Here is a 25,978-nt window from a genome sequence, read left to right as displayed (position 1 = left end):
GTCCCTGGGGGTGACGTCGCGCAGGGGGCGAATGTGGTGAGGCCCCTATAGGGCGGGATCTATAGGGGGTGACCTATAGGAGGGAGCGCAGCACTCACCGCCCGCCGCCGCCGCGCCCAACGCCGGAAGTGACGCGCAACGCCGGCGCCGGGAAGGGACGAGCCGGCCACGCCCCCCTACTCCCATCCTTATATGGGTGTCGCCCCGCCCTTTCCAAGCGGAGAGCAGCCAATGGGAAGCGCTGGCCCCGCCCACCCCCCCTTTGTGGCAGGGGGTGTTGGCCAATCGGGGGGCGCGATGGCGGCGCCGGTGCGGGACCGGGAGGCGCTGCAGAGGCTCAGCTTCCTGTTCCAGGTGGGATATCGGGGGGTTTGGGGGTCTCAGGGGGGTTTGGGGGTCCCTGGGGGGCTTATAGGGGTCACAAAGGGGTTTAGGGGTCCCGGGGGGGGCGGTTAGGGGTCCTGGGGGGGGTTATAGGGGTCACAAAGGGGTTTAGGGGGTCCCGGGGGGGGTTAAAGGGGCTTTGGGGGGGGGGGGGGCTTAGGGGTCCCAGAGGGATTTAGGGGTTCGGGGGGGGGGGGGGGGGTTATAGGGGTCCCAGAGGGGTTTAGGGGTTCGGGGGGGGGGGGTTATAGGGGTTCCGGGGTCCCTGGGGGGGGTATAGGGGTCCTGGAGGGGCTATAGGGGTCCTGGGGAGGCTATAGGGGTCCTAAGGGGGTTTAGGGGTTCTGGGGGGGCTATAGGGGTCCTAAGGGGGTTTAGGGGTTCTGGGGGGGCTATAGGGGTCCTAAGGGGGTTTAGGGGTTCTGGGGGGGGCTATAGGGTTCCTAAGGGGGTTTAGGGGTTCTGGGGGGTCTATAGGGGTCCTAAGGGGGTTTAGGGGTTCTGGGGGGGTTATAGGGGTCCTGAAGGGGTTTAGGGGTTCTGGGGGGGCTATAGGGGTGCTGGAGGGGTTTGGGGGTCCCATGGGGGAGGTTTAGGGGTTGGGGGGTCTCAGAGGGGATACAAGAGATTTGGGAGGGGTTACGAGGGGGTCCTGAGGGGCCTATGGGGGAGCTATGGGGGGTGCTAAAGGGGGCTCTTGGGGGTCCCTGGAGAGGATATAGGGGGTCTGGGGGGGGGGGGGGCCTCTTGGGGGTGCCTGGAGAGGATATGGGGGGTCTGGGGGGCTATTTGGGTGCTAAAGGGGGATATGGGGCCTCTTTGGGGGTGCCTGGAGAAGATATGGGGGGGCTATGTGGGTGCTAAAGGGGGATATGGGTGCTCTTGGGGGTGCCTGGAGAGGATATGGGGGGTCTGGGGGTCTATGTGGGTGCTAAAGGGGGATATGGGTGCTCTTGGGGGTGTCTGGAGAGGATATGGGGGGTCTAGGTGGGCTATGGGGGGTCCTGAGGGGCTTAAAATGGGATGGAGGGGGTGTCTAGAAGGGGGCACAGGGGGGTCCTGAGAGGGGATATTGGGATCTGTAGGGGGTTATGGGGGTTCAGGGGGTACCAGGGAAGGGTTCTGGGGGTGCTATAGGGTCCTGGGGGGGTATTAGAGGGGTTATGGGGGTCTGGGGGGTTCTGGGAGGCAGAAGAGGGGGGGTCAGCTGCTGTTTCCCCCCCCCCAGGCCGCACACTGGGTGCTCCCCCATAGCCCTGGCCTGGCCCGGTTCTACTGCAGCACCCAGCGAGGGGCCGCGCGGCGCCTGGTCCTGCGCATGTGAGATTGGGGGGGGCTCTATGGGGTGGGGGGGGCTCTCTGGGGTGGGGGGGACACCGGGGACCCCCCCTCACCTCTGTGTGTCCCCCCACTTCCCGCAGGGCCCCCTCGGTGAAGCGCGTCGTGTGTCGCCGCTGCTGCTCCCTGTTGGTGCCTGGGGCGGGGGGCTGCGTGCGCATCAGGGGTGGGTCTGGGGGGGTCATAAGCCCTGGGTGGGGGGCAAACACTCTCATGGGAGGGGGGGAAGAGGGGACCTGGACGCCTGGGTCCCTCCTGGGGGGTGGGAGGGCTGTCCCGGACGCCTGGGTCCCTCCTGGGGGGCGGGAGGGGCTGTCCCGGACGCCTGGGTCCCTCCTGGAGGGCGGGAGGGGCTGTCCCGGACGCCTGGGTCCCTCCTGGGGGGCGGGAGGGGCTGTCCCGGACGCCTGGGTCCCCCCTGGGGGTTTGGGGAGACCCTGGGTAGGGGGGGAAGGATGAGAGTTGGGGGCAAATGCTCTCAGGGGAGGGGTGGGAAGAGGTGACCCGGACGCCTGGGTCCTTCCAGGGGGGTGGGAGGGGCTGTCCCGGACGCCTGGGTCCCACATGGGGGGTTGGGGACACTCTGGGTGGGGACAGGGGACATGGAGGAGGGGGGGAAGGATGAGAGTTGGGGGCAAATGCTCTCATGGGAGGGGGGAAAGAGGTGACCCGGACGCCTGGGTCCCTCCTGGGGGGTGGGAGGGGCTGTCCCAGACACCTGGGTCCCCCCTGGGGGTTTGGGGACACCCTGGGTAGGCGGGGAAGGATGAGAGTTGGGGGCAAACGCTCTCATGGGAGGGGGGGAAGAGGTGACCCGGATGCCTGGGTCCTCTCAGGGGGGTGGGAGGGGTTGTCCCGGACACCTGGGTCCCCCCTGGGGGGTTGGGGACACTCTGGATGGGGACATGGGACATGGAGAAAGGGGGGGAAAGATGAGAGTTGGGGGCAAATGCTCTCATGGGAGTGGGGGGAAGAGGTGACCCGGATGCCTGGGTCCTCTCAGGGGGGTGGGAGGGGTTGTCCCGGATGCCTGGGTCCCTCCTGGGGGTCTGGGGACACCCTGGGTGGGGGGCAGCAGGATGAGAGTTGGGGGCAAACGCTCTCATGGGAGGGGGGAAAGAGGTGACCCGGACGCCTGGGTCCTCTCAGGGGGGTGGGAGGGGCTGTCCCAGATGCCTGGGTCCCCCCTGGATTGGGATGGGTCTGTTGGGGGGGAGGGGGCTCACCCGGACGCCTGGGTCCCTCCCGCAGGGGGGGGGCAGCCCCGAACCGTCCTGCGCTGCTGGAATTGCGGGCGCAGCCGGCGATACCTGTGCTGGACGGAGCTCCGCCCCCTCGGGCAGGACACGCCCACCGGTGAGAGAAGGGGCGGGGCCTGGCCATATTAGGGCTAAGAGGAGGGTGGGGCTAAAGGCTGTGGGTGGGGCAGTGCAGTGACATCACTCCCCCAGGCCCCACCCCGGAGGACTGCCCAGCTTAAACCCTACCCGGCAACAGAGTGGCGACACAACGTCTGATTGGTCACTGCTGAAGGCAACTCTAGCCAATCACAAAATACCAGCTGCAGAAATAAACCTTTATTCCCTATATGGTATCAATGTGGTGGCCTCTGATTCGCCCAGCCCTCTGAGGGGCGGGGCTAACACTCATCCTCTCCCAGCACAGCAAAGGGGTTGAGGGGGGCGTGGCTTCTGGGGGGCGTGGCTTCCTCAGGCCCCACCTCCTCTTCACTATCAGACTCCTCCTCCTCTGAGCTTGACCCCTCCTCCCCGGGTGGGGCGGGGCCCCGGACGCTTGGGTCCCCCCGCTCCAGCAACTCCACCAGCGCCGTGGTCTCGGGGTGAAGCTCCCACAGATCTGGGGGTGGGGAGGGTGGGGTGTGAGGGTGTGGCCAGGGCGGGGCAGGGCGTGGCCAGCGCATGGTGTGGGCGGGGCTTACCCACCTTTCTGAGCCGCGTAGCCGGGGGGGCGCAGGCAGAGCCGCAGCCGCCCCTCGGCCGCCAGCCTCAAGATGCTGTTGGCCGCCCGGTAAACGTCGTTGCGAGCCGCCCGCGCCGTCTTGTAGCCGCGTTTCTCCGCCCACGCTGGGGAGGAAACGCCGACTGGAGTCAGTTCTTAATTAAAGGAGTTAATTAATCGTGACGAAGCGCCACGAGGTACCTTCGCAGAGGTCCCAGGCGGTCCAGCCGGCGGCGCTGCTGGGGGGGCGCAGCTGTAGCAGGGTGGGCAACGGGAGGCGGGCGGCCAGGAACCCCACGGCCGTGTAGGGCTCCTGTAGCTGGGAGATGGGGTACACGCCTGCCAGGACCTGGGGGGGCACCAGGGGGGGTCACCAGGGTGGTGGGAGGGGGATGGGAGGCACCTGCAGAGCTGGGGAGGTGCGGGAGGGGGTGATGAGGGGAGACGGGGGGGTCAGTGGGGATAGAAGGGGGTTAGCGGGGGCCACTGGGGACAGAAGGGGTCAGTGGGGACATGGGGGGGGGTCAGGAGAGGTCTGTGGGGACACAGGGGGCTCAGTGGGGACACAAGGGGGTCAGCAGGGGTCAGTGGGGACAGGGGGGGATCAGTGGGGACAGGAAGGGGTTAGCGGGGGTCAGTGGGGACACGGGGGGAACAGTGGGGACACGGGGGGAACAGTGGGGACACGGGGGGAACAGTGGGGGTCATTGGGGACAGAAGGGGTCAGTGGACTCAGAAGGGGGATCAGCAGGGGTCAGTGGGGATAGAAGGGGGTTAGCGGGGGTCATTGGGGACAGAAGGGGTCAGTGGGGACATGGGGGGGGTCAGGAGAGGTCTGTGGGGACACAGCGGGGACAGCGTGGACACAAGGGGGTCAGTGGGGACACAAGGGGGTCAGCGGGGGTCATTGGGGACAGAAGGGGTCAGTGGACACAGAAGGGGGATCAGCAGGGGTCAGTGGGGATAGAAGGGGGTTAGCGGGGGTCATTGGGGACAGAAGAGGTCAGTGGGGACATGGGGGGGTCAGGAGAGGTCTGTGGGGACACAGCGGGGACAGCGTGGACACAAGGGGGTCAGTGGGGACACAAGGGGGTCAGCGGGGGTCATTGGGGACAGAAGGGGTCAGTGGACACAGAAGGGGGATCAGCAGGGGTCAGTGGGGATAGAAGGGGGTTAGCGGGGGTCATTAGGGACAGAAGAGGTCAGTGGGGACATGGGGGGGTCAGGAGAGGTCTGTGGGGACACAGCGGGGACAGCGTGGACACAAGGGGGTCAGTGGGGACACAAGGGGGTCAGCGGGGGTCATTGGGGACAGAAGGGGTCAGTGGACACAGAAGGGGGATCAGCAGGGGTCAGTGGGGATAGAAGGGGGTTAGCGGGGGTCATTGGGGACAGAAGAGGTCAGTGGGGACATGGGGGGGGTCAGGAGAGGTCTGTGGGGACACAGGGGGGTCAGCGGGGACACAGGGGGGTCAGCGGGGTTCAGTGGGGACAGGGGGGGATCAGTGGGGACAGGAAGGGGTTAGCGGGGGTCAGTGGGGACACGGGGGGAAGAGTGGGGACATGGGGGGAAGAGTGGGGGTCATTGGGGACAGAAGGGGTCAGTGGACTCAGAAGGGGGATCAGCAGGGGTCAGTGGGGATAGAAGGGGGTTAGCGGGGGTCATTGGGGACAGAAGGGGTCAGTGGGGACATGGGGGGGGTCAGTGGGGACACAGGGAGGGTCAGGAGAGGTCTGTGGGCACACAAGGGAGTCAGTGGAGACACAAGGGGGTCAGCGGGGATCAGTGGGGACAGGAGATGTCAGCGGGGACACAGGGGGGACAGGAAGGGGTTAGCGGGGGTCATTGGGGCCAGGAGAGGTCAGCGGGGGGTTCGGTGGGGACACAGGGGGGGTCAGTGGAGGCCATTGGGGACAGAAGGGGGATCAGCAGGGGTCAGTGGGGACAGGAGAGGTCAGTGGGGACACGGGGGGGATCAGAAGGGGTCAGTGGGGACCCACCTGCAGAGCCAAGGGGGCACAGGAAGGGAAGATAAAGAAGAACAGGGGGTCAATAGGGACAGGGGGGACACAGGAGGGGATGGGGGGCAGTCAGGGGGGACAGTGGGTCTCAGGGGGACCCACCTGCACCTCTAGGGGGGTGCGGGAAGATGTGGGGGGACACGGGGGGCTCAGGGGGATAGCGGGGGGTCAGGAGGATATGGGGGGTCAGTAGGACCCATCTGCAGCTCTGGGGGGGCATGGGAAGGGAAGATGAGGGGGGACACGAGGGGTTCAGGGGGATAGTAGGGGTTCAGGAGGACACGGGGGGGTCAGTGGGACCCATCTGCAGCTCTGGGGGGGCATGGGAAGGGAAGATATGGGGGCACATGAGGGGTTCAGGGGGATAATGAGGGGGTCAGGAGGACACGGGGGGGTCAGTAGGACCCACCTGCAGCTCTGGGGGGGAACGGGAAGGGAAGATATGGGGGGACATGAGGGGTTCAGGGGGACAGTGGGAGGTCAGGAGGACACGGGGGGGGTCAGGAGGACCCATCTGCAGCTCTGGGGGGGAACAGGAAGGGAAGATATGGGGGGGACATGAGGGGTTCAGGGGGACAGTGGGGGGTCAGGAGGACACGGGGGGGTCAGGAGGACCCATCTGCAGCTCTGGGGGGGAACAGGAAGGGAAGATGTGGGGGGACACGAGGGGTTCAGGGGGACAGTGGGGGGTCAGGAGGACCCATCTGCAGCTCTCGGGGGGAACAGGAAGGGAAGATATGGGGGGGACATGAGGGGTTCAGGGGGACAGTGGGGGGTCAGGAGGACACGGGGGGGTCAGGAGGACCCATCTGCAGCTCTGGGGGGGAACAGGAAGGGAAGATATGGGGGGGACATGAGGGGTTCAGGGGGATAGTGAGGGGGTCAGGAGAACACGAGGGGTCAGCAGGAAGATGAGGGGGGACACGAGGGACTCAGGAGGACATGGGGGGGTCAGCAGGACCCACCTGCAGCTCCGGGGGGGCACGGGAGGGGAAGACGAGTCCCGGGCAGTCACAGAGGCGCACGCGGGGCGTCAGGAAGTGGGTCTGGAAGTAGCGGGTGCGCCCAGGGGCGCGGGAGACGCTGACAGCGCTGCGTCCCACCAAAGCGTTGATCACCGAGGACTTGCCGGCGTTGGGGAGGCCTGGGTGGGGGAGAAAGAGTCAGGACACACAGCATCAAGGACTGGAAGGGACCATTAATGTCACCCCTCAGTGTCCTCTTCTCCGGCTCAATGCCTCAGCTCTCCATTCCTCCCCTCCCTCCAGCATCTCCGTGGCCGCGCTGGACTCTCCCAAGAGTTCCCTGGCCTTCTGGAACCTTCTAATCCACCCCAGGTCCCATTGGTTTCCTGGTCACAATGCCCAGTGCTGGCTCAGCCCACAGCACCCGCTGTTCCCAGCTGGTCTCCCATCCAAGTGCTGACCGGGGCCGACCCTGCTTAGCTTCCCAGAGCAGATAACGGGCGTTCCCAGAGTGGTGTGGCTGCGTGTATCATATACATATATATACATACACATACATATATTTATTCCCCAGTATATCCTGATAGTATCTGAACTAAACCCTTTATTCAAGGGCAGAGCAGAGGGGCAGGAGAACCTCTCTGGACCCCACTGGTCTCCCATCCAAGTGCCGACCGGGCCCGACCCTGCTTAGCTTCCCAGAGCAGATGAGATGGGGCGTTCTCAGGGGGGTGTGGCTGCATATATTTTATATATATACACATGCATACACATATATATATACGTATGTATATATATAGAGAAAGTTCCCCAAACACATCTTAATAGTATCCGAACCAACCTGTTTATTTAAGGACAAACTAAGGGAGCAAGAGAAGCTCTCTGACCTACTCCCCCCCCACTTTAATCCACCCAACCATTTAAACCCCGCCCCCTTTATGAAGCCCCACAAACCTCTTCCCATTAAGCCCCACCTCTCACCGCTAAGCTCCACCCCCTAGATGATGCCCCACCCCTTCTTAGCCCCTCCTTCCCCATTGAGCTCCTCCCATTAGGCCCTTCCCCATTTAAGCTCCACCCTCTCCCAGTTGGCCCCACCCCTTCCCCATTTTAGCCCCAAACCCCCATTAGGTCCTTCCCCATTTAAGCTCCACCCTCTCCCAGTTGGCCCCACCCCTTCCCCATTTTAGCCCCAAACCTCCATTAGGCCCTTCCCCATTTAATCTCCACCCCCCCACTTGGCCCCACCCCCTTCCCCTTTATAGCTCCACCCCCATTAGGCCCTTCCCCATTTAAGCTCCACCCCCCACTTGGCCCCACCCCTTCCCCATTTCAGCCCTATTAGTCCTTTCCCCATTTAAGCTCCACCCCCTCCCAGTTGGCCCACCCACCCCCCACAAGCCCCGCCCCTCACCAACACAGCCCAGGGTGAGGACGCCCCCCCGGTAGCGCTGCCACTGCCGGGGGCCGCTCGCGGGGTCCCCGTCGCTGTCACCATCGCTGTCACCGGTCCCCGCCGCCTCCTGCCGCTGCTCTTCGTCCTCCTCCTCCTCTTCCTCCTCCTCCCCTCGCGCCGCCGCCTCCTCCGCCCGCTCCAGCCGTGCCCTCCAACTGCTCAGGTCCACTGGGGGGGACACGGGGGGGACATGGGGACACCCAGGAACCCCCCAGGACACAGGGGACACCCAGGAACCATGGGGGACACCTGGGAGCATCCAGTGGATCCCCAGGACCCAAAAGACACCCCCAACACCCAGGGACTGCCCCCAGCATCCAGGGGACACCCGGGGACCCCCCAGCACCTGTGGGACCCCCCAGCACCCAGGGGACCCCTCAGGGGACCCCCAGCACCTATGGGACACCCAGGAACCCCCCAGAACCAAGGGGACACCCAGGAACCATGGGGGACACCTGGGAGCATCCAGTGGATCCCCAGGACCCAAAAGACACCCCCAATACCCAGGGACTGCCACCAGCATCCAGGGGACACCCAGGGACCCACCAGCACATCCCCCAGCACCTATGGGACCCCCCAGCACCCAGGGGACCCCTCAGGGGACCCCCAGCACCTATGGGACACCCAGGAACCCCCCAGAACCAAGGGGACACCCAGGAACCATGAGGGACACCTGGGAGCACCCAGTGGATCCCAGGACCCAAAAGACACCCCCAACACCCAGGGACTGCCCCCAGCATCCAGGGGACACCTGGGGACCCCCCAGCACATCCCCCAGCACCTGTGGGACCCCCCAGCACCCAGGGGACCCCTCAGGGGACCCCCAGCACCTACGGGACCCCCCAGCACCCAGGGCACCCCTCAGGGGACCCCCAGCACCTATGGGACACCCAGGAACCCCCCAGAACCAAGGGGACACCCAGGAACCATGAGGGACACCTGGGAGCACCCAGTGGATCCCAGGACCCAAAAGACACCCCCAACACCCAGGGACTGCCCCCAGCATCCAGGGGACACCTGGGGACACCCCAAGCACATCCCCCAGCACCTATGGGACCCCCCAGCACCCAGGGGACCCCTCAGGGGACCCCCAGCACCTACAGGACCCCCCAGCACCTACAGGACACCCAGGGGACCCCCAGCACCTACAGGACCCCTCAACACCTACGGGACCCCTCAGGGGACCCTCAGCACCTACAGGACCCCCAAGGGAGCCCCAGCACCTACAGGAACCCCCAGCACCCAGGGGACCCCTCAGGGGACCCCTCAGGGGACCTCCAGCACCTACAAGACACCCAGGGGAGCCCCAGCACTTACGGGAACCCCCAGCACCCAGAGGACCCCTCAGGGGACCCCCAGCACCTACAGGACACCCAGGGGACCCCCAGCACCCAAGGAACCCCTCAGGGGACCCCCAGCACCTACAGGACACCCAGCAGACCCCCAGCAGCTATGGGATCCCCCAGTACCCAGGGGCCCCTTGAGGGGACCCCCAACACCTACAGGACCCCCCAGCACCTACAGGACACCCAGGGGACCCCCAGCACCTACAGGACCCCCCAGCACCTACAGGACACCCAGGGGACCCCCAGCACTTACAGGACTCCCCAGCACCTACAGGACACCCAGGGGACCCCCAGCACCTACAGGACACCCATGGGAGCCCCAGCACCTATGGGAACCCCCAGCACCCAGGGGATCCCTCAGGAGTCCCCCAGCACCTCTGGGACCCCTCAGGGGACCCCTCAAGGGACCCCCAGCACCTACGGGACCCCTCAGGGGACCCCCAGCACCTACGGGACCCCTCAGCACCTACAGGACACCCAGGGGACCCCCAGCACCTATTGGACCCCCCTCAGCACCCAGGACATATCCAGGGGACACCCAGCACCCAGGGGACACCCAGGGGTCCCCCAGCACCTCCAGGACCACCCAGCACCTCCAGGGACACCCCCCAGCCCTGGTGTCCCTCCTCCCAACCACCTCACCCATCCTCTCCTCCCAGGACCCCCAAACCCCACAAAACTAATAGGAGAACCCCCCTAATGCAAACCCACCCCCCCAGCACCTATAGGTGCCCCCCACCACACTCACCTTCCCCCCCCACGATGCTCTCACAGGCCTCCAGCAGCTGCCGTGGTCCCAGCGCCCGGCTCCAGCCGCCCCCTCCCCGTCTGTGCCGCCGCTGCAGCCCTTGGGGAGCGACAAAGGTGGGTGTGGGAGGACACACAGGACACTGGGGTGTCCCCCCCAAGTCCCCCCGTGTCCCTACCGGCCGGGGGGGCCCGCTGCGGCGCAGAGGTGAAGGGGACGACGCGGGCAGCGGGGACGCGGCGGCGCAGGAGGTGGGTCCAGGCGGTGGCCACAGCGGGGGGGACCAGGTCTACCTTGTTGAGGATGAGGATGAGCCCCTTGCCAAGCTCCTGCGTCACGTGGGTGGCCAGCGCAGGGGGGACATTCAGCACCTGGGGGGGACATGGGGAGGAACACAGGGGACATGGTGAGGGGGGGACACAAGGGGAAGGGACACACACGGGAAGGGAGACAAGGGGAAGGGACAGTGGACGGGGGGGACATGGCGGGGGACACAGATGACACGCAGAGGGGACACAATGCGGGGGGGGAGGACACACACACACGACACACAGAGGGGAAGGGACACGGTGGGGGGACACACGCATATGGGGAAGGGACACGGATTGGGGGGGGATGGACACGTATGGGGAACAGGCATGGGGTGGGGTGGCATGGATGGACATGGAGGGGGTTGGGGGGGATGGAACAGACAGATGGACACAGGGGACCGGATGGATGGACGGACACGGGGTGGGGGGGGATGAGACACACGGACGGAGACGGGGGGGAGCGGGGACAGCCAGACGTGGATGGGGGGGAATGACAGACACACACGGGGCGGGGGGGATGCGGACAGATGGACACGGGGCGGGGGGGGGGACGCGGGCGGACCGACGGACAAGGGGCGGGGGGGGGGGGAGGATGGACACACACGGTGCGGGGGGGACAACGGACACACACAGACGGACATGGTGGCGGGGTGGGGACGGACATGGTGGGGGGGGATGGACACACACAGACGGACGGACACGGTGGGGTGTGGGGGCGGGAAGGGACACGGGGGGGACACAAAGTCACTCCCTGTCCCTTTGTGTCCCCCCCCCCCAGGTGCCCGTGTCCCCCCCACACTCACCGGGTGCCTCGCGTCGGTGATGAGCAGCACGACGTCCGACATCTCCAGCACCCGCCAAAGCTGCCGCCACGTCTGGGGGGGACACAGGGTGACACCCCCGTCCTTCCCCCCCCCCCCCCCCATAGACCTCCCCGTGTCCCCCCCGGCCCCTCTCACCTCCAGGTTGTGCTCAAAAGGAGCCACATCCCCCCCATCCTGGGCATCCAGGCCGCGCAGGAAGGTGCTGAACGCCGCCTCCTCCCGCGCCCGTAGCTCCTCGGGGCTCATGGCGAAGCTCCAGGGGGGGCGCCGGGGAAAATCCAGCCCTGGGGGGGGCATTTCCCATTCAATTCCACCCCCCTCAGGACCATTTACCCCCCACAAGGGCCAAATCTCCCCTTCTTTGTGCATCAATCACCCTTCACTTCCCTCTCCCTTCCAGCCAATTAATCCATCATTTATTAATTACAGCCTGTCCTAGGGGAACCCCCATTCTTAGCTGGCCCCCCCAGCCCTGAATTACCCCCCATGGGGTTTTTTGCCCCCCTTTTTCTCCTCATTTTTCCCCCATTTATTCCCCCTTTTTCTCCTCAGTTTTCCCTTCGTTTCCCCCCTTTCTTCTCATTATTCCCCCTCTTTCCCCTCCTTTTTCCCCCTTTTCTCTCATTTCCTCTGTTTTTCCTCCTTGTTTTTCCCTTTTTCCTCCTATTCTCATTTCTCCCCCTTTTCCCCCTCATGTTTCCCCTCATTTCCCCCCTTTTCTCCCCATTTACTCCCCCTTTATTCATCATTTTCCCCCCATTTTTCTCCCCCTTTTCTCCCCATTTATTCCTCCTTCCCCCACTTTTTCCTCCCCCTTTTTCTCCCCCTTTCTTCCTCCTTCCCCCCCCTTCTCTCCCCATTTACTTCTCCTTTTTCTCCCCATTTATTCCTTCTCTTCCCTTCCCATTCATTTCTCCCTTCCCCCCTTTTTCTCCCCATTTCTTTCTCCTTTCCCCCCTTCCCCCCCTTTTCCTCCCCCTCCCCCCCCTTTTCCTCCCCCTTCCCCCCCCTTTTCCTCCCCCTTCCCCCCCTCTTCCTCCCCATTTATTCCTCCTTCCCCCCCCTTTCCCCCTCATTTTTCCCCCTTCCCCCCTCACTTCCCCCCCTTTCCCTCCCTTCCCCCCTCACTTCTTCCCCCCTTCCCCCCTCACTTCTTCCCCCCTTCCCCCCTCACTTCTTCCCCCTTCCCCCCTCACTTTTCTCTCCCTTCCCCCCTCACTTTTCCCCCCTTCCCCCCTCACTTTTCCCCCCCTTCCCCCCTCACTTTTCCCCCTTCCCCCCTCACTTTTCCCCCCTTCCCCCCTCACTTCCCCCCCCTTCCCCCCTCACTTCCCCCCCCTTCCCCCCTCACTTCCCCCCCTTCCCCCCTCATTTTTCCCCCCTCATATTTCCCCCCTTCCCTCATTTTTTCCCCTTCCCCTCTCATTTTCCCCCCTTCCCCCCTCATTTCCCCCCCCTTTACCCCTCATTTTCCCCCCTTTACTCCTCATTTTCCCCCCTTTACCCCTCATTTTCCCCCCCCTTTACCCCTCATTTTTCCCCCCTCTACCCCTCATTTTCCCCCCCTCTTTTTTCCCCCCTTCCCCCCCTCATTTTCCCCCCTTTTCCCCTCATTTTTTCCTCTCACTTCTCCCCCTTTCCCCCTCATTATTCTCCCCCTTTCCTCCCTCACCGTCCCCATAGACGCTCTCAGGATCCAGCTCCAACGCGGCCTCCGGCAGCGTCTCCAGCAGCTCCTCCTGCGCCCTCCTCCTCCTCCTCGCCAGCACCTCGGCCCTCGGGCCGCCCAACTGCAACCGGAACCTCCCGGGGTCATCGCGCCGGGGAGCGGCCGCTGCTTCCCCCGCTTCAGCGGGGGCCGCCTCGCCGCCCCGCTCCCGGCTGCCGCTGTCCGGCGCTGCGGGGGCATCTGCGGGCGGGGAACGGAAGGGATCAGAGCCCGAGGTCCCGCCGGGTCCCGCCGGGTCCTCCCCGGCCCCGCTCACCGCTCCGCTTCCGTTCGCGCCGGTCCCGGAGCTGCTGCTTCTTCCTCTTCGCGCTGAACGGCCGCTTGCGGGGCATGACGGGCGAGTCACGTGGCGCGGGCGCAGCCAATAGGAGAGGGGAAGGCGGGGAAGGGGGGCGGGACGGATGGGCGGGAGAGCCAATGGTGGGGGAGGCTTCTCCTGGCGGGGAAGGACGAACCACGAGGAGCCAATGGGAGGGCGAGCTACCTCAGAGAGGGGGAGGGCCGAACGCGCAAGAGCCAATAGAGTGGGAGATCACCTCAGAGCGTGCGGCGGAGGAGCCAATGGGAGGAAGCATCAGCAGAAAAGGGGGAGTTGGCGGGGGGTGCAGCGCGCCAATGGGAAGCGCCGGCGGACCGGAAGCGAGGGAGAATGGGGGTGGCGCTCTAGGCGCGTCTCTGTGTCGGCGCAGGCGCAGTGCAGGCGGCGCCCGGCCATGCCGAAGGGAGCGCGGCCAGCGGCGGCCAAGCAGGAGGAATGGCGGGGGGAGGACGAGGGGCAGGGTGAGCAGCCCGGAATCGGGGGGACAAGGGGCTTCCGGACACCCGGGGGAGGGGCCCGGACGCCTGGGTCCCCTCAGGGGATCGTGACGCCTGGAGGGGGGGGGGGGGTGCAGCCGGACGCCTGGGTCCCCTGGGGGCGGGGGGGGGTTTGACCATTTGAGGGGGGGAATCAACCCTCTGAGGGGGGAATTGGAGCTTGAAGCGGGGGGGTCAACACGTTTTGGGGGGGGATCAACACTTTGGGGGGGTGATCAACGCTTTGGGGGGGGATCAACACTTTTGGGGGGGGATCAACACTTTTGGGGGGGATCAACACTTTAAGAGGGGAATTAACCCTCTTGGTGGGGGGAATTAACGCCCTTGGGGGGGGGAATTAAACCCTTTAGGGGGGAATTAACCCTCTTGGGGGGGGAATTAAAGCTTTTGGGGGGGAATTAAACCCTTTAGGGGGGGAATTAACCCTCTTGTGGGGGGACTTAAACCCTTTTGGTGGGAATTAAATCCTTGGGGGGGGAATTAAACCCTTTAGGGGGGAATTAACCCTCTTGGGGGTGGGGAATTAACCCTCTTGGGGGGGAATTAACCCTCTGGGGGGATCTGGAGTCTCTTGGGGTGGGCGTGGCCGCCCCGGACGCCTGGGTCCCTCGGGGCGAGGCGTGCCCGGACGCCTGGGTCCATTGACGGCTGCCCCTCCCCCCCCCCAGCCCAACCGGTGCGCAAAGGGAAGCGGGACCGGCGGGGCAAGAAATCGGTGAGTGCTGTGACCTCTGACCTCTGACCCCAGAGCCTGACCCCGGACCCCGCTCTTTGATCCCAATCCCTTCCCCCCACCCCAGTTCTTCGAGGAGTTGGCGGAGGAGGAGAAATCGGCCCCCCCCGAGGCCCCCGCGGCCCCCGAGACGGAGGCGGCGCCTCAGCAGGTTTGGCAGGGGCTGCGCTAATGAGGGGGTGGGGCTAAGGGGGGTGGGGCTGTGGGCGTGGCTTAAAAGGGTGGGGTAAAGGGGGGAGCTAAAGGGGGTGGGGGCGTGGCCAAAGGGAGTGAAGCTGGGGGTGGGGCTAAAGGGTGTGGGGCTGTGGGTGTGGCTAAAGGGGTGTGGCTAAGGGGTGTGGGGCTGGGGGTGTGGCTAAAGAGGGTGTGGTTAAAGGGGGTGGAGCTAAAGGGTGGTGCTGGGGGTGTAGGCAAAGAGGATGAAGCTGGGGGTGTGGCTAAAGAGGGTGTGGCTAAAGGGGGGACTAAAGAGGGTGTGACTAAAGGGGGTGGAGCTAAAGGGTGGGGCTAGGGGTGTGGCCAAAGAGGGTGGAGCTGGGGGGGTGTTGCTAAAGAGGGCGTGGCTAAAGGGGGGGGCTGAAGGGGGTGGAGCTAAAGGGTGGGGCTGGGGGTGTGGCCAAAGGGGGTGGAGCTGGGGGTGTGGCTGAAGAGGGCATGGGTTAAGGGGGTGGGGCTGGGAGGGCGTGGCTAAAGAGGGTGGAGTTAAGGGGTAGGGGTGTGGCCAACGGGGGTGGAGCTGGGGGGGTGTGGCTAAAGAGGGCGTGGCTAAAGGGGGGGCTAAAGAGGGTGTGGCTAAAGGGGGCGGAGCTAAAGGGTGGGGCTGGGGGTGTGGCTAAAGAGGATGTGCCTAAAGGGGGAGGGTTAAAGAGGGTGGGGTGGGGGCGTGGCTAAAGAGGGGGGCAGGGGGGTGTGGCCAAAGGGGGTGGGGCTGGGGGTGTGTGGCTAAAGGGGTGTGGCTAAACAGGGTGGAGCTGCAGGTGTGGCTAAAGGGGGCGTGGCTAAACAGAGTGGAGCTGCAAGTGTGGCTAAAGGGGGAGTGGCTAAAGAGGGTGGGGATGGGGTGTGGCTGAAGAGGTGGAGCTGAGGGTGTGGCTAAAGGGGGTGTGGCTAAAGGGGGTGTGGCTAAAGGGGGTGTGCCTGCGGGTTAGGGCTGAAGCGGGGATTGGAGCTGGGACTTGGAGAAGTGCAGGGTAATAAATGTGGTAATTAACAAGGATTTTAACGAGGTTCTGCCCGCCCACCCCCCCAGGCCTCCCGGCGGAAGCGAGACCGGCGGAAAGATCGGCGGCGGGCGGAGGCGGAGCCTGAGGACGAGGAGGCGGAGCTCAGCCGGCGCCTGCGAGAATTGGCGGCCGCCGGCAGCGACGAAGAGGAGGAGGAAGGTCAGATTTTGGGGAATGGGGGGGTCCATTATCACCCCCCCCCCCTCCAGGAGCAGTGAGTCCGCCCAGGCCAGAGTGTCCCTACCAGGGGGCGCTCTGGGCTGTGGCTGATGTGAGACTCTATGGTCGCTCACTAACCACGCCCCCCCATGTCTGCCCCACAGCTCCGGCCCCCAGGAAAGGGGGGAGGAGGAGGAAGGTGAGCAAATTGGGGATGGGAGGGTCCCCAGAATACCCTCAGAGTGGCTTTGAGGGGTTGGGGGGGTCTAAAAGAGGGGAGAGGAGCCAGAATCTGTGGGTGGGGAGGGTAAAACCGGCACCTTTTGGAATCTGGGGGGGGACACACACACCCTGGATTTGGGGTCCCCATGTCCCCCAATGCTCTTGCAGGGCGGGAACGTCTTTGCGGCGCTGAGCCAGGAGCAGAGCGAGGAGGAGGAGGAGGAAGAGCGCAGGGACGAAGGCTCACGGCCCACCAAGGGCAAAGGCAAAAAGGTGGGGGGGGGTTCGGTTGAGAGGGGGTGGGGGGCACCCCCAAAGCATTAGGAGAGGGGCCTGGACGCCTGGGTCCCTTTCTCCGATGGCTCCGGGCAGGAGGAAGAGGAGGGCGAGAAGAAGAGGAAGAGCCGCAAGAACGAGAAACCCAAGGGGAAGCGGCAGGTGAACGAGGGGTGTGTCAAGGATTTTGGGGGGGGTCTGCAAATCTGGGGGGCTCACCCCTCTGTTCCCCACCCCCCATTAGGGAAAAGCCCCCAGCGAGGACGAGGCCGAAGGCTCTGATGACAACACAAAGGTGGGGGCGGGGCAAACCCAGACGCCTGGGTCCTTTTTTGGGGGGGACGGGGGTGCTGACACCCCACCAAATTTTGTGTCCCCCCCCCAAATTGTCTCTCTCTTTTCTCCCAGAATAAATTCACGGCCCTACGCAATGATGAGGATGAGGATGAGGCCGAAGAGCCCCGGAAGGGCAGCGAGCCCGTGAGTCCCTTAGCAGGAAGGGGAGGGGCGGCCGCCGGACGCCTGGGTCCCTTCCGGTTGACATGGGGGGTTTGGGGGGGTCCCCATTGCAGGAGGAAGAGGAGGCGACGAAGGCCGAGCCGGACGCCCGCGTCAGCAAAAAGGAGAAGAAAAAGATGAAGAAGCAGGTAAAAGGGGGCGGAGCCTCATCCCAAAGGGGGCGTGGCTTGTTGCTGGGTGTGGCTGACCACGCCCCGTTTGGCTCCGCCCCCCCCAGATGGAATACGAGCGGCAAGTGGCCACCATGAAGGCGGCGGCGGCCGCGGGCGAGAACGATTTCTCGGTGTCGCAGGCCGAGCTCTCGTCGCGCCAGGCCATGCTGGAGAACGCCTCCGACATCAAGGTGACCCCAAAAACCCCGCCGTTTGCCCCAAAAAACACCCCGATTCGCCACCCGCATTGCCTGTCCCCCCCCCCATCCCCGTGAGGTGGTATCACCCGTGTCCCCCCCGCCGTAGCAGGCACTTGGTACCTTCCAGTGGGGTTACATTGGGAAAGGGGGGGATGGGTCGTACCATTGTGCTGGGGAATGGGGGGGCTGGGGTGCGCCAGTCTATTGGGAACGGGGGGGACGGGTCGTACCATTATACTGGGGAAAGGGGGGGCTGGGATGTGCCAGTATATTGGGAAAGGGGGGGATGGGTTGTACCATTGTACTGGGGAAGGGGGGGGACCTGGGGTGCGCCATTGAGAAATGGGGGAATGGGTTGTACCATTGTACTGGGGAATGGGGGCCTGGGGCGCGCCAATATATTGGGAAAGGGGGGGACGGGTCGGACCATTGTACTGGGGAATGGGGGGACCCGGGGAGCGCCATTGAGAAAGGGGGGAGGCGGGTCATACCATTGTAGTGGGGAAAGGGGTGGGCTGGTTTGCACCATTGAGAAAGGGGGGAGGTGGCTTGTACCATTGTACTATGGAAAGGGGGGAGGCGGGTCACACCATTGAGCTCAAAATCAGGGCGAACCAATTTATACCATTAGAGCAGGGAAACCGGATCGTACCATTATACCGGGGAAAAGCACCAACCGGGCTGTACCACTGCGTTGTGGGGGGGGTATTCAGGATTTTGGGGAGTTTCCTAAGCCCCCCATTCCTTTGGCAGCTTGAGAAATTCAGCATCTCAGCCCACGGCAAGGACCTTTACGTCAATGCCGACCTCTATATTGTAGCCGGGCGCCGCTACGGCCTCGTGGGACCCAACGGGTGGGTGTTCCCCACCCCAGGGGCGGGGATTTTGGGGGCGTCCCGACCCCCCCAAAATTAACCCTTCAGCTTCTATTCCCCTGCAGGAAGGGGAAGACAACGCTGCTCAAACACATTGCAAACCGAGCGCTGAGCATCCCCCCCAACATCGACGTCTTGCTGTGCGAACAAGGTGAGTCTGGGGGCACCCTGGGGATCCGGACCCCCCAAAACACCCAGAACCCCCCCAAAAACACCCCGATATCGCCCTAAACCCACCGTCCCGTTGCATAGAGGTGGTGGCGGATGAAACCCCGGCCGTTCAAGCCGTTCTGCGCGCCGACACCAAACGGCTGCGGCTGCTGGACGAGGAGAAGCGGCTGCAAGCGCTGCTGGACGGGGGCGACGACGCGGCTGCCGAGCGCTTGGAAAAGGTTCGGGGGACACACGGTGACATTGGGGACACCCTGAGACCCCCATGGGTCTCACCCTCAAACCCCCCATGCAGGTTTATGAGGAGCTTCGGGCCATCGGGGCGGCCGCGGCCGAGGCCAAAGCGCGGCGGATTTTGGCCGGTTTGGGGTTTAATCCCGAAATGCAGAACAGGGCGACCAGGAAATTCTCCGGGGGGTGGCGGATGAGGGTGTCGCTTGCACGGTGAGTGACGCATTGAGGGGGTGGAGAAGGGGTGACAGCACCCACCGGTGACATCGGTGACACCGCTGCCACCCCAGGGCTTTGTTCATGGAGCCAACGCTGCTCATGTTGGACGAACCCACCAACCACCTCGACCTCAACGCCGTCATTTGGCTCAACAAGTGAGGACGGAGAGGGGGACAAAGGACATGGGGGGGAAGCTTGGGGTGTCCCCAAAGCCACGGTGTCCCCTCAACGTCCCCCTCTGTCCCCCCCAAGTTACCTGCAGAGCTGGAAGAAGACGCTGCTGGTGGTGTCGCACGACCAAGGGTTCCTGGATGACGTTTGCACCGATATCATTCACCTGGATGCCCAACGCCTCTTCTATTACCGCGGCAACTACAGTGCGTGGCGGGGGGGGGTGCTAATTAGGGTCTGTAGGTTAATTAGCGGGGTGTTAATTACCCCCCGGTGTCCCCCTTCCCCCTCCCGTAGTGACTTTCAAGAAGATGTACCAGCAGAAACAGAAGGAGCTGCTCAAACAGTTTGAGAAGCAGGAGAAGAAGCTCCGCGACCTCAAGGCCGGCGGCAAATCCACCAAACAGGCGGTAAGGGGGAGATCCCTCGGGATCCGCTGCCGGGGGATCCGCTCCTGTGGTATCTAACGCCACCCCCCACCCCCCCACAGCATCTTGGTGTCACCCCCGTTTCTCTTGGTGATTCCCCCACCCCGTCCTGGGTATGGGAGGAGGGATCCACTGCAGGGATCGAGAGGGATCTGGAGGGGGGATCGAGAGGGATCTGGAGAGTGGATTGAGAGGGATCTGGAGTATCGATCTAGAGGGAGCTGGAGAGGGGATAGAAAGGGATCCAGAGGGTGGATCCAGAGCGATTTGGAGGGGGGGGGATCTAAAGAGATCTGGAGAGTGGATCCAGAGGGCTCTGGAGAGTGGATCGAGAGGGATCTGGAGGGTGGATTGAGAGAGATCTGGAGGGTGGATCTAGAGGGATCTGGAGGGGGCATCCAGAGGGATCCAGAGAGTGGATCCAGAGGGATCTGGAGGTGGGGAGCGAGTGAGATCTGGAGGGTGGATCCAGAGTGATCGGGGGGGCGGGGGGGGGTGTGTGTCTAGAGAGATCTGGTGAGTGGATCCAGAGGGATCTGGAGGGTGGATCGAGAGGGATCTGGAGGGGGGGGGTCTAGAGGCATCTGGAGGGGTGGATTGAGATAGGTCTGGAGAGTGGATCTAGAGGGATCTGGAGGGGGCATCCAGAGGGATCCAGAGAGTGGATCCAGAGGGATCTGGAGGGGGGGAGCGAGTGAGATCTGGAGGGTGGATCCAGAGTGATCGAGGGGGGGTGTCTAGAGAGACCTGGCGAGTGGATCGAGAGGGATCTGGAGGGTGGATCGAGAGGGATCTGGAGGGGGGATCTAGAGGGATCTGGAGGGGAGAATCTAGAGAGATCTGGAGAGTGGATCAAGACGGATGTAGAGGTGGGATCAAGAGGGACCTGGAGGGTGGATCCAGAGGGATCTGGACAGTGGATTGAGAGGGATCGGGGAGGGGGGGGGAGGAGAGGGATGTGGAGAGTGGATCTAGAGGGACTTGGAGAGTGGATCTAGAGGGACTTGGAGGGGGGATCTAGAGGGATCTGGGGAGTGGATCTAGAGGGATCTGGAGGGTGGATCCAGCAGGATCGGGAGTGTGGATCCAGCGGGATCTGGAGGGTGGATCCAGCGGGATCTGGAGGGTGGATCCAGAGGGATCTGGAGGGTGGAATCTAGAGAGATCTGGAGGGACGATCCAGAGGGATCTGGAGGGGGGGATCCAGAGGGATCTGGAGAGTGGATCCACCCCCCCGGCTGCCCGCAGGGGGGTTCTTCGTGCCCTTATCCCCCAGCGGGCGGATCCCTCACGGGGATCGGGCGATGGGGGAAGGGGGAATCGGCGCTGAGCGGCTCCCCGAGCGGCTCCCTGAGTGGATCCCTTGGATCCCGCAGGAGAAGCAGACGAAGGAGGCGCTGACGCGGAAGCAGCAGAAGTGCCGGCGCCGGACGGCGGCCGAAGAGGCAAACGAGGCCCCCGAGCTGCTCAAGAGACCCCGCGAATACACCGTGCGCTTCACCTTCCCCAACCCGCCCCCCCTCAGCCCCCCCGTGCTCGGCCTGCACGGTACGGGGGGGTTTTGGGGGGTTTTGGGGGGCTTGGGGGGGGGTTTGGGGGGCTCTGTTGGGCTTTGGGGAGCAGCTATGGGGCTTTAGGAAGAAACCATGAGGCGCCACGGGGGGGGATTTGCAGCACCAAGGGGTAACTTGGGGTGCACGGGACGCTCTGAGGAGCCCTGGGGGGGCACCATGGGGTGTTTGGGGCGCCCCCCGCCTCACCCACCCCCCCATTTGCAGGCGTGGATTTCGGCTACGAGGGGCAGGAGCTGCTGTTCCGCAACCTGGATTTCGGCATCGATATGGACTCGCGGGGTGAGACCCCCCGAAAATACCCAAGGGGGGGCCCCAAAATATCGAGGGGGGGTTGTGGGAGACCCTACAATAATATGGGTCACCCCGTTTTGTTTTGTGTCCCCCCCCCTTCCCCCAGTTTGCATCGTGGGCCCCAATGGTGTGGGGAAGAGCACCTTGCTGCAGCTGCTCACCGGGCAGCTCACGCCGGTACGGACACCCCAAAAATGGGGGGGGGTACAGCCCCAAAATGGGGGGGTACAGCTCCAAAATGGGGGGATACAACCCCTAAAGTGGGGGGCACACAGTGAGGGGGGAGGGAGTTAATTTGGGGGGGGTCCTTTGGGTTTTGGGGAGTTGGGGGGTGGAAGAGGGGGGAACCCAATGGTGCCACCCTGGGGGGTTTTGGGACTTATGGGGGGCGGGGGGGGGGATGGGATTTTTGGGGTGTGTCCCCCCCCCCAAATGTGTCTTTTGTTATAGATCCGGGGGCAGATGCGCAGGAACCACCGGCTGGTGAGGGGGCGTGGCCTGTGGGGGGGGCGGGGCCTTTGAGGGGGTGGGGTCTCTGAGGGGGTGTGACCTGTGGGGGGGGTCGCTAAAGGGGGCGGGGCCTGTGAAGGGGTGAAGCTTCTGAGGGGGTGCGTGCTGTGAAGGGGCGGGGACTCTGAGGGGTGTGGCCTGTGAGGGGTGGGGTCTCTGAAGGGGCGGGGTCTCTAATGGGGTGTGGTCTGTGAGGGGGCGGGGCCTCTGAAGGGGTGTGGCCTGTGAAGAGGAGGGGTCTGTGAAGGGGTGGAGTCTGTGATGGGGTGGGGTCTCTGAGGGGGTGTGGCCTCTGAAGGGGACAGGGTCTCAGAAGGGGGCGGGGCCTCTGAAGGGGTGTGGCCTGTGAAGGGGCGGGGTCTTTGGGAAGGGTGGAGCCTGTGAGGGGGCGGGGGTCTCTGTGGGGGTGTGGCCTGCGAAGGGGGCGTGGTCTCTGTGTAGGGGCTTATGCAGAGGGTGTGGCCTGCGAAGGGGGTGTGGTCTTGGGGGGCTTATGCAGAGGGCGTGGCCTGTGAAGGAGGCGGAGCCTCATAAGGGGGTGTGGCTTGTGAAGTGGGCAGGGTCTCTGAAGGGGGCGTGGCCTCTAGACCAGGGGGTGGGGCCTCTAGACCTGGGGGTGGGGCCTCATAAGGGGGTGTGGCTTGTGAAGGGGGCAGGGTCTCTGAAGGGGGCAGGGCCTCTAGACCAGGGGGTGGGGCCTGTAGACCTGGGGGCGGGGCCTGATAAGGGGGTGTGTCTTGTGAAGTGGGCAGGGTCCCTGAAGGGGTTGAGGCCTCTAGACCAGGGGGTGGAGCCTCTAAACCTGGGGGTGGGCCTGTGGGGCGGGGCTTAGGCGGTGGGCGGTACCTGAGCACTGTGGGCGTGGCTTTATGCTCGCGGGGGGTGTGGCCTCCTCTCCCTGGGCTGTTCCATTCATGGGGGGGTGTTTCCCATGGGTGTGCCCATTGGGTGTGTCCCATGGGCGTGTCCTGACCCCGCCCCCTTTTTCCCCCCTCCCCCAGAAAGTGGGGTTCTTCAACCAGCAGGCGGCGGAGCAGCTGCGGTTGGAGGAGACGGCGGCCGAGTACCTGCAGCGCAGCTTCAACCTCCCGCACCAGGACGCCCGCAAGTGCCTGGGCCGCTTCGGCCTGGAGGGCCACGCACACACCCTGCAGATCGCCAAGCTCTCCGGTGGGCGGGGCCAGACAAGGGGGAGGGGCTTGGGGAAGGGGGGTGGGGCCTGGGGCTTGGGGAAGGGGGTGGAGCCAGGGGAAAGGGCAAAGGGGGTGGAGAGGAGGAAAGGGGAGACTGGGGAAAGGGGGTGGGGTCTGGGGAAAGGGGGTGGAGCTGGGAAAGGGGGAAGAGTCTGGGAAAGGGGGTGGAGCCTGGGAAAGGGGGTGGGGCCTAGGGAAAGGGGTGGGGCTTGGGGAAGGGGGTGGAGCCAGGGGAAAGGGCCAAGGAGGTGGAGAGGAGGAAAGGGGAGACTGGGGAAAGGGGGTGGGGTCTGGGGAAGGGGGAAGAGCCTGGGGGAAAGGGGTGGGGCCTGGGAAAGGGGGTGGGGCTTGGGAAAGGGGGTGGAGCCTGGGAAAGGGGGTGGGGCCTGGGAAAGGGGGTGGGGCCTGGGAAAAAGAAGTGGAGCTTTGGAAAGGGTTGGAGCCTGGGAAAAGGGGGTGGGGCCTAGGGGAAAGGGGTGGAGCCTGGGAAAGGGGGTGGGGCCTAGGGGAAGGGGGTGGGGCCTGGGAAAAAGAGGTGGAGCTTCAGAAAGGGTTGAAGCCTGGGAAAAGGAGGTGGGGCCTAGGGGAAGGGGGTGGGGCCTGGGAAAGGGGGTGGGGGCTGGGGAAAGGGGGTGGAGCCTGGGGAAAGGAGGTGGAGCTGGGAAAGGGGGTGGGGGCTGGGGAAAGGGGGTGGAGCCTGGGGAAAGGAGGTGGAGCTGGGAAAGGGGGTGGAGCCTGGGAAAAGGGGGTGGGTCCTGGGGGAAGGAGGTGGGGCCTGGGAAAAAGAGGTGGAGCTTAGAAAAGGGGTGGAAGCAGGGGAAAGGAGGCGGAGCTTGCAGAGAAGGGGTGGAGCCTGGGGAAGGGGTGGAGCTGGGAAAGGGGGGCCTGGGGTAAAGGTCGATCCAGGAAAGGGGTGGAGCCTCAGGGAAGAGGGGCGGAGCCAGGAAAGGGAGTGGAGCCTGCAGAGGAAGGGGTGATGCCTAAGAAAAGAGGGTGGGGCTAGTGAAAGGGGGTGGAGCCTAGGAAAAGGGGTGGAGTCTGTGGAGGAGGGGGTGGAGCCTGGGAAAGGGGGCGGGGTCACCTGTGGCCATGGAGCTGCAGTGAGGGGTGGAGCCAACACGGAGAGGCGGGGTTTGTCCCCGGGGGGGTGGAGTCTCCAGCCGAGTGGGCAGGGCCTGGCAGAGTGGGCGGGGCTAATGGGACCCTGGGGCCAGAGTGCGATTGACAGGGACTCAGTGGGGGCGGAGTCTCCCGGGGAGGGGTGGAGACTCCCGGGGGGCGGAGCTTCCAGCTCTAAGCCCCGCCCCTCCACAGGTGGCCAAAAGGCCCGCGTGGTGTTCGCCGAACTCGCCTGTCGGGAACCTGATGTCCTCATCCTGGTGAGCGGGGTGGGGCCAAAACGGGGGGCGTGGCCAAGAGGGGGCGTGGCAAGTGGGGTGGGGGCGGAGCTCCCGGACGCCTGGGTCCCTCCCTCACCCTCCCCACCCCTCCCAGGACGAACCCACCAACAACTTGGACATCGAATCCATCGACGCTTTGGCCGACGCCATCAACGACTATCGGGGCGGTGAGGCGGGAAAAGGGGGTTGGGGGGTGTGATGTCACGATGACGTCATCATGACGTCGTCATGACCTCGTCATGACGTCACAGCCGTCATCGTGGTGAGCCACGACGCGCGGTTGATCACCGAGACCGGGTGCCAGCTCTGGGTGGTGGAGGATCAAGGGCTCAGCCAAATCGACGGAGATTTCGACGATTACAAGCGGGAGGTGCTGGAGGCGCTGGGGGAGGTCGTGGTGAACCGGCCCCGTGAGTGAGGGGGGCAGGGGGGCACCCCCCGCACCCCCTTCCCCCCCCGAATAAAGAGCAAGCGGTGCAGGAGCGGCTGGAAAGTGCCTTTATTTGGGGGATGCCATCAGTAGGGTTCAGAGTGAACAGAGGGAGTTGGTAGCCAAGTGAACAGCGGTGGTGTCTTCCAGAGTCAATCACTCGGTGTCTGAGTAAAGAGCAGCGGTGAGGTCCACAGTGACCATCAGTAGGGTCCAGAGTGAACAGCCCCAATATGTTCCAGAGTGAATACCACCAATAGGTTTGCGCAAATGCCATCAGTAGGCTCCAGAGTGAACACCAGCAATAGGTTTCAGAGTGAACACCCCCAATAGGTTCACACAAACGCCCTCAGTAGGCTCCAGAGTGAACACCACCAATAGGTTTCAGAGTGGTAACACCCTCAGTAGGTTCCAGAGTGATCACCACCCATAGATTCGTGCAAACGCCCTCAGTAGGCTCCAGAGTGAACACCACTAATAGGTTCACATAAATGCCCTCAGTAGGCTCCAGAGTGAACATGACCAATAGGTTCACACAAATGCCCTCAGTAGGCTCCAGAGTGAACACTCCCAGTTGGCTCCAGAGTGAACACCCCCAATAGGTTCACACAAATACCCTCAGTAGGCTCCAGAGTGAACGTCATCAATAGGTTCCAGAGTGAACACCCCCAATAGGTTCACACAAACACCCTCAGTAGGCTCCAGAGTGAACGCCCTCAGTAGGTTTCAGAGTGAACACCCCCAATAGGTTTCAGAGTGAACACCACTAATAGGTTCACATAAATGCCCTCAGTAGGCTCCAGAGTGAACACGACCAATAGGTTCACATAAATGCCCTCAGTAGGCTCCAGAGTGAACGCCCCCAATAGGTTTCAGAGTGGTAACACCACCAATAGGCTCCAGAGTGAATGTCATCAGTAGGCTCCAGAGTGAACACCCCCAATAGGTTCACACAAACACCCTCAGTAGGCTCCAGAGTGAACACCACTAATAGGTTCACATGAATGCCCTCAGTAGGTTCCAGAGTGAACACCCCCAATAGGTTCATATAAACACCCTCAGTAGGCTCCAGAGTGAACACCCCCAATAGGTTTCAGTGAACA

The 25,978-nt window shown here is 64.0% G+C and overlaps 3 protein-coding genes across 3 annotated transcripts; 2 read left to right on the top strand and 1 right to left on the bottom strand.

Moving 5' to 3' along the window:
- The first annotated feature begins 248 nt into the window (after positions 1–248).
- On the top strand, positions 249–3,316 carry RPP21 (ribonuclease P/MRP subunit p21). The gene is made up of 5 exons (XM_071801030.1): positions 249–354; positions 1,613–1,704; positions 1,806–1,888; positions 2,974–3,078; positions 3,174–3,316. Exons 1-5 carry the CDS (start codon positions 298–300, stop codon positions 3,200–3,202), a joined length of 366 nt encoding a protein of 121 aa, XP_071657131.1. The 5' UTR covers positions 249–297; the 3' UTR covers positions 3,203–3,316.
- On the bottom strand, positions 3,285–13,423 carry GNL1 (G protein nucleolar 1 (putative)). The gene is made up of 11 exons (XM_071801029.1): positions 13,339–13,423; positions 13,026–13,262; positions 11,489–11,637; positions 11,333–11,404; positions 10,397–10,589; positions 10,219–10,317; positions 8,083–8,292; positions 6,669–6,847; positions 3,883–4,030; positions 3,666–3,806; positions 3,285–3,579 (listed from the first exon to the last, which is right to left on the bottom strand). Exons 1-11 carry the CDS (start codon positions 13,412–13,414, stop codon positions 3,362–3,364), a joined length of 1,722 nt encoding a protein of 573 aa, XP_071657130.1. The 5' UTR covers positions 13,415–13,423; the 3' UTR covers positions 3,285–3,361.
- Positions 13,424–13,755: 332 nt separating this feature from the next.
- Positions 13,756–24,927, top strand: ABCF1 (ATP binding cassette subfamily F member 1). The gene is made up of 26 exons (XM_071801031.1): positions 13,756–13,862; positions 14,567–14,613; positions 14,699–14,782; positions 15,881–16,013; positions 16,178–16,212; positions 16,404–16,508; positions 16,608–16,673; positions 16,756–16,806; positions 16,920–16,991; positions 17,084–17,158; positions 17,248–17,373; positions 18,136–18,236; positions 18,323–18,408; positions 18,510–18,649; positions 18,724–18,872; positions 18,950–19,033; positions 19,131–19,255; positions 19,347–19,459; positions 20,854–21,025; positions 21,256–21,330; positions 21,449–21,519; positions 21,793–21,825; positions 22,854–23,022; positions 24,360–24,424; positions 24,540–24,612; positions 24,697–24,927. The coding sequence occupies exons 1-26, from the start codon at positions 13,796–13,798 to the stop codon at positions 24,861–24,863; spliced, it is 2,484 nt and encodes an 827-aa protein (XP_071657132.1). The 5' UTR covers positions 13,756–13,795; the 3' UTR covers positions 24,864–24,927.
- Positions 24,928–25,978: the final 1,051 nt, after the last annotated feature.

Source organism: Patagioenas fasciata, chromosome 34 (genome assembly GCF_037038585.1).
Source record: "Patagioenas fasciata isolate bPatFas1 chromosome 34, bPatFas1.hap1, whole genome shotgun sequence".
Lineage (NCBI taxonomy): Eukaryota > Metazoa > Chordata > Aves > Columbiformes > Columbidae > Patagioenas > Patagioenas fasciata.
The sequence above is the reverse complement of the archived record's forward strand: the minus strand, read 5'-3'. Positions and strand labels throughout refer to the sequence as shown.